Here is a 5,770-nt window from a genome sequence, read left to right as displayed (position 1 = left end):
GCTTGAATTTATCAAAATATTGAAGAAAATGCTTCGGGTTTAGAAAAATATATTTCCTAAATTTTGAGAAAATTTTCACTGTTTAAAAAAATATTGATGAATTCAGAAAATGTTCACCACAAACAAAATGTTTATGAATTTCAAAAGTTATTCAGAAATTAAAAAAAAGTTTGCCTATGCAAAAAAACTTGTTAACGAGCTCCAAAAAGCGTACTTAAAAAATATGGTGAACATTTTTTCAATTCTAAAAAGAAGTTTTAAATTCGAAAAATGTTCAGCGCGATTTTTTTAAATGTTGACCGGTTCTTAAAAACTTGTGAATTAAAAAATATTCGCAATTTCAAAAAAATTGTATGCAGTGGGCTCAGTGGGGTACGCACCAGGTTGCTCGTGCCCTTTTCTTAGGGTTTGCTCGCGCCAAATAGGAGTCTGCCAAAAAAATGAACACGAACGAAAAAACAGAACATGCAGAAGACAGCTGGGCCGTAGCTATAAAACAAAAGGAACATGCCCGTACAGCCCAAAAAAAGACTGTGAATACCTAATTATATTTCTTTTTACTCAAAAAAACTAAATATATTTCTTGTAAAGAGGATTACATATATAGGGTGTGCATCTCCTCAAATATCACGCGTATACGCTTGGTCTGGTGGCTAGCACGCTTCTTCGGCCCACATGTTGCGGGTTCGAACCACAGCACCCCCGCGCGATATTTCTTTTATTTCTCAATACCCCACTGACATATGGGTCCAACCTAACGAGCGGGGCCAGTCTGACGTGGCATACGGCAGAATACACAACACGTATGCAAAGCTTACACCCAGGACCGGCGTTTCAACCTTAGGGACCGTATTGATCACGTGTTTTCATGTACCGGGACCGTATTGAAGCAATACGCAAGTTCCATGACTAAGTTGGACGTCGCCAGCGGGTACAAGGACTATAGATGCAATTATCTCGTGTACGTTGGATGGTCCAACCTACTATCATCGAGATTGGTTGTTATTTTTGTGGGTAGGGTGGAGGGTACACCTGGCTTATGAGATTTATTGTGATTTTGCTGCGTAAGGTACGGGTCACCTGGATTATGAAGATCTACTGAAGGTTCTAGTGCATTGACGAAAATAGGCCCATCGGATTAAAGGCTAGATGTTTTTAATTATTGTGGGATTTTTCTAAAGTTATTTATCTTTTTTCTGGTGATCCCATCAAGTATTTTTTTATATGTAATAATAATAGGATGGATTTGGATATGATATACTACTTTACTTGCATTGACATAGTATAGGATTGTACCATTAAGGTAGATTCAAGGTATTGCATATGATGTATTTGCTTAGTTGCAAAGTTTAAAAATGTAGAGGAGTTATTACATCATATCCTCTTACTAGAACAATTGCAACGGGTATAAATATTCTAATACATCAGTTTATGCTTTATCGGCCCATATTGGCAAGTGTGTAAGTAAATAATTATTAAATTATGCCTGTGATTTAACTTATAGTTTGATAAGAATTTTGGTAGGTAAATTAAAGTAAAATTGGTTCAGAATGTAAGCAAATTAATACATGATTGATTATCACACAAGAAAGGTTGGACGAAAGGGAAGAAAAGTGAAAGATGAAACCTTACATTCTTTTTAAGTAGATAGAACAGATTACAAATGACATCAAGATAGAATTGGACAAAAACGGAAAATAACAACGACGGAATGATCGGACACGGGTCACCCACTGTCGAGCAGTCGAGAAGTTAACAGCAAACCGATCTTATTTTTTGGCAAGCTAGCTCCTGATTGAGATATAGCTTGAGGGGTCAGCACGCACCTGCCCGGAATCCGAGTCCACCACCCCTAGCGTCGTACAACATCTCCAACGTTCTCATTTGGACATTGCCGAGGAACCCGACGTAACCATCTGACCCGGACTCGGTGAAGGCCAGACAGCCATCCAACAGAACCCCATTGGGGACATCGAGGTCGACCGTGACGCCGCCGGTGAACGTGAGAGCGACCTTGGGCACGGTAACGTCGCTGTATCCGGTGAAGTTGTAGCATGTGTCGTCGTCGTCGCTCGGGATGAGCGGGTAAGCCGCCATGGCCGCCCGGAACGCGGACCGGAGTTTAGCGTAGGGCGTCGACGGCAGATGTGAGATGATATTGCCGCAGTCCACGATCAGGCCCCCCTCAAACACCTTCCGTGGGATGCGGAGCTGCTTCCCGCCGACGCTGATGCCGGTGAGCTTCACCAGGTAGGAGGTTCCGTCATCCATGAAGTCAGTCATCGGCGTGAATGAGAAGCCCGAGGTGTTGCTGGGAGCGCCAAGGGCTAGGAACCCGGTGCCGCTGCTCACCGGCGGGAGGCAGTAGGAGAAGGAGCCGCCGTAGAGGGCGGAGGTCTGGACCGGGAGCGACTGGGGCGCCCCGCCGAGCCCGAGCAGGCCGTCGGTCTTGTCGTCGGCGCCGCGCTGCTTGTATGCACAGCCGAAATGGAAGTCCTTGACCACTTCGCCGGGGGCCAGCGTGAGCGCCTCGTTGCTGTACACGCCCCTGGTCTTTAAACCTCCTCCGTACTCGACTCGATACCCGCACTGGGACTGGGTGCCATTGTCGTTCATGCTGCAGCCATTGCCCAAGTGGTTGGACTGGAGGCTCTTGCAAACGTCGGAGCCGCAGGGGATGGGTGCGTAGGTGGAGGACTTGCGCGGGTCGAACAAAGGATCCTTCTGAGGGTAGCAGTCGGTGGAGTTGCATGGCGCGCATTGCACCCACGACAGGTCGCTGCCGGTGTCCATGAGGAGGACCTGCTCCACGGCCGGCGTGCCCAGGCCCAACGTCACTACGTACTCCTGCGAGTCCACAGAGGTGCCCAGGTGCGCCGGGATGCTCACCTTGCCCTCCATGATGGTTGTGGTGCCCCTCCCTCTCAGTGCTCTGCTCATGATGTAGTCTGCGCGGACACGGCTTCTGTGAAGCGCCTCGGCGAAAGATGATGGCTTGTCGGTGGACGGCGACTTGGCGCAGGGTCCGTGCCTGTGCAACAGCGGCACAACGGCGCCGGCGCGGTCTGGCCGCGGCATCACTAAAAGAAACATCAGAGTGTCATAGGACTGTTCCTAACATGCAGATCGGTTAGCGTCGAAAATTATGCCATGCTCAATTCATGCACGTACGTACCTGTTGATGTGGAGGTGGAGCAGACATCTTGTGTCTGAAATGAGCTGGTTGACACCACAACAAAGCTTTGCTTACCGTTGCCTGCAGCAGAAATGGTGGAAAGGTAGCTGCCAAATACGACCAGGAGGATGCACAAGAACAAGGGAGAAGCCATTGGAAGTTACAGTAGTATACAACGGGCTTGTTTAACCCAGTCTAGCTAGGACGCCCAAATTTATACACCAAGCACACGTACAAGAATCTATGTACCAATGATTATACCAAGGACTGAACAATCACTAAGAATGAAAATGGGCTCGAAGATTATACCAAGGATTGATGGGGTGTAGCCGTACGTGGTTGTCTTAGCACAAAAACAAGGATACTTTCTCTCCTCGAGTTAACCCGCACTCCTTTGTCATGTACGTTCACCGTCCACTTCTTACCTTGTAACTAGATACTAGAGTGCAATTTATTCTTAGAGTCCAACTCAAACATCTAACTTCTAACCACTTAGGGTTTTTTTTGCGAATAATTTTAACCACTTAGGTTAAATCTTCAACTTTTTTAATGCCCCTTATTTTGGACCCTATGCTTGTTTGCTAAAACAAGTAATGATAAAGCCGAAGCAAGCCTCGAGCGACATTAAACCTATTAAGCTATACATGAAGGGCGGCCAACCAGCTATGCCACATGGCGCAAGCTGGTTGGCCGCGGTGAGAAATCTTTTAAAATTGTTTCAGATGAGGGTGTGGATTATTATTAGGCTACACGTGAAGGGCAGCCAACCAGCTATACCACGTGGAGCAAGCTGGTTGGCCGCGGTGAGAAATCTTTTAGAATTGTTTTAGATGAAGGTGTGGATTATTTTTTAAATGTATTTTTTAGATGGGGGTGAGGACCTCTGATATTTTTGTTAAATGCATGGTTATGCAAGGTGGCACTCGCTGGTAGGCTGCGGTGGTAATTTTGTTTTACATTTTTTTAGATGAAGGTGAGGATTTTTTCTGAGGTGTTCTTTTAGACGAAGGTGGGGATTCTATGTATTTTTGAAAATAGAAATATGCGCACAACTTACTCTCAAGCAGCGCCATAAGGTGGTGCCCCAACCACTAGTGGTAGGAAATATACCGTCTTCTATAATTTTCACATGAATTTGATGTTTAAATGCTTCAAAAAAATTAAAGCATGCTTCAAAATTTGATGTTTATTCAGAGTATGCACATTTCTTGAGGAAATAGTGTCTTGATTGTTCTGTATAAACAGGTTTATGTGGTCATCTGTTTTTTCTAATAATCAACTTAATTATTAATTTCTAGACTAGACGGGAGAACAAGCCTTTACTTGCATGATGTTCCGTTGGATGGCTGTGATTTGATCTGATTCCATTTTTCACAATTCAATTTCCTTGAGTTTGTTCACTTATATTTCTTGCCTATATTGAGGGACCATGTTGTGAATTGTAGAAAAAAAACTAGAGATTTTCGGCGCCTACATCTTCGTAATGTTCCTATCATTTTTTTTTGTCAAAATATATGGGTGCGACTATGCATGCCATCATGATCTAGTACATACAGGAGACTAATCATGTTTGTTAAGTGAATACACAGTTATTAGTCCCTTTGGCATCTATGTGCGTGGATCGAGGCACCAAAGTGAATATGACTCCAGCATGATGACAACGAGAAAAGAAGCATAGTTTTTTCGGTTAAATCTTGAGTTGTAGGGATCCCGCACTATATTAAGAGGTGATCAAAGGGGTTCATGAAATATTTGCTCAAGTCAACATCTTCTCAGCATCATTCCACTCACATCTCTACCAAAAAGTCTTTGGTCGGCCTATCCACAAAATCAATCTTGTCAAATAGCCACTTCTACTTTCACTATTGCATTGTCCGGGTTCCTACCCGGATGTCCGCGCTATTGCCGGATCATCCAGGTTGCATTCCAGACATCCAGCTTGGCTATCACAAGACAACAATAGGTTTACCCTGGAACTGGATTGTACGGGATCCAACTCGTATGTTTGTCAACAACCCATAAGTGCTGCCCGAACAATCAAACGCAGGAGTGTTTTCAACCGGGCTACCCCGGGCGTCCTGACAATGTCCCAGATATCCATGTGGCACTACAAGAATCAAATAGTTTGTCATCAGGCAAGTACAGACGGCAAAAAATTTGCCGTCAGCTGGCAGACAACAAAGAGTGTCGGCAAAGCCTAAATCGGCAAAGAGTACTTTGCCATCAGCTTTTCATTTGGCAGACGGCAAAGATTTTTGCCGTCGGCAAAGAATTTTTTTGTTAGAAAAACCTGACCCAACAGTCCACGTAGAGCTAATGGACGACGACAAACACTACAGTATCCATCAACAGTTGTTGTTCCAAGAATCGACGACGAACAAATAAATTTCACAATACAAAATTACTCTATTTACACATAATCAACAATCACTTGTTGTTCCAGCACAAAAATGTTGCTCTATTTCACAAGATGAACAGATTACACACGAAAGGATATAAGAGATCCGAAGCAACGAGGAGCTCAAGGCGTCCGCCGCTGTGTCGGAGCTCGCCACGCTCATCCAAGCACTGGAGATCTGGCGCGACCCCGCCCTT

At 44.7% G+C, this 5,770-nt stretch overlaps 1 protein-coding gene across 2 annotated transcripts; it reads right to left on the bottom strand.

Annotated features, from left to right (window-relative positions):
- Positions 1–1,815: 1,815 nt before the first annotated feature.
- LOC125519874 (aspartyl protease family protein At5g10770-like) lies at positions 1,816–3,329 on the bottom strand. 2 transcript variants are annotated; one of them, XM_087537805.1, is made up of 3 exons: positions 3,251–3,329; positions 3,184–3,219; positions 1,816–3,110 (listed from the first exon to the last, which is right to left on the bottom strand). In XM_087537805.1, the coding sequence occupies exons 1-3, from the start codon at positions 3,327–3,329 to the stop codon at positions 1,816–1,818; spliced, it is 1,410 nt and encodes a 469-aa protein (XP_087393931.1). The 2 variants fall into 2 exon arrangements, with proteins under 2 accessions (XP_087393931.1, XP_048540606.1); XM_048684649.2 differs by lacking the exon at positions 3,184–3,219 and having other exon boundaries at positions 1,816–3,080.
- Positions 3,330–5,770: the final 2,441 nt, after the last annotated feature.

This window comes from Triticum urartu, chromosome 7A (assembly GCF_056163025.1).
Source record: "Triticum urartu cultivar PI428250 chromosome 7A, HENAU_Tu73, whole genome shotgun sequence".
NCBI lineage: Eukaryota > Viridiplantae > Streptophyta > Magnoliopsida > Poales > Poaceae > Triticum > Triticum urartu.
Note: the sequence above shows the minus strand (reverse complement) of the source record. Positions and strands in the feature narration are given on the sequence as shown.

Coding starts and splice junctions, on each gene's coding strand:
- LOC125519874 (XM_087537805.1), bottom strand. CDS start 3,329: ATGGCTTCTCCCTTGTTCTTGTGCATCCTCCTGGTCGTATTTGGCAGC. Junction 3,220..3,250: donor CATTTCTGCTGCAGGCAACG/GTAAGCAAAGCT, acceptor GGTGTCAACCAG/CTCATTTCAGACACAAGATG. Junction 3,111..3,183: donor GATGTCTGCTCCACCTCCAC/ATCAACAGGTAC, acceptor CATGTTAGGAAC/AGTCCTATGACACTCTGATG.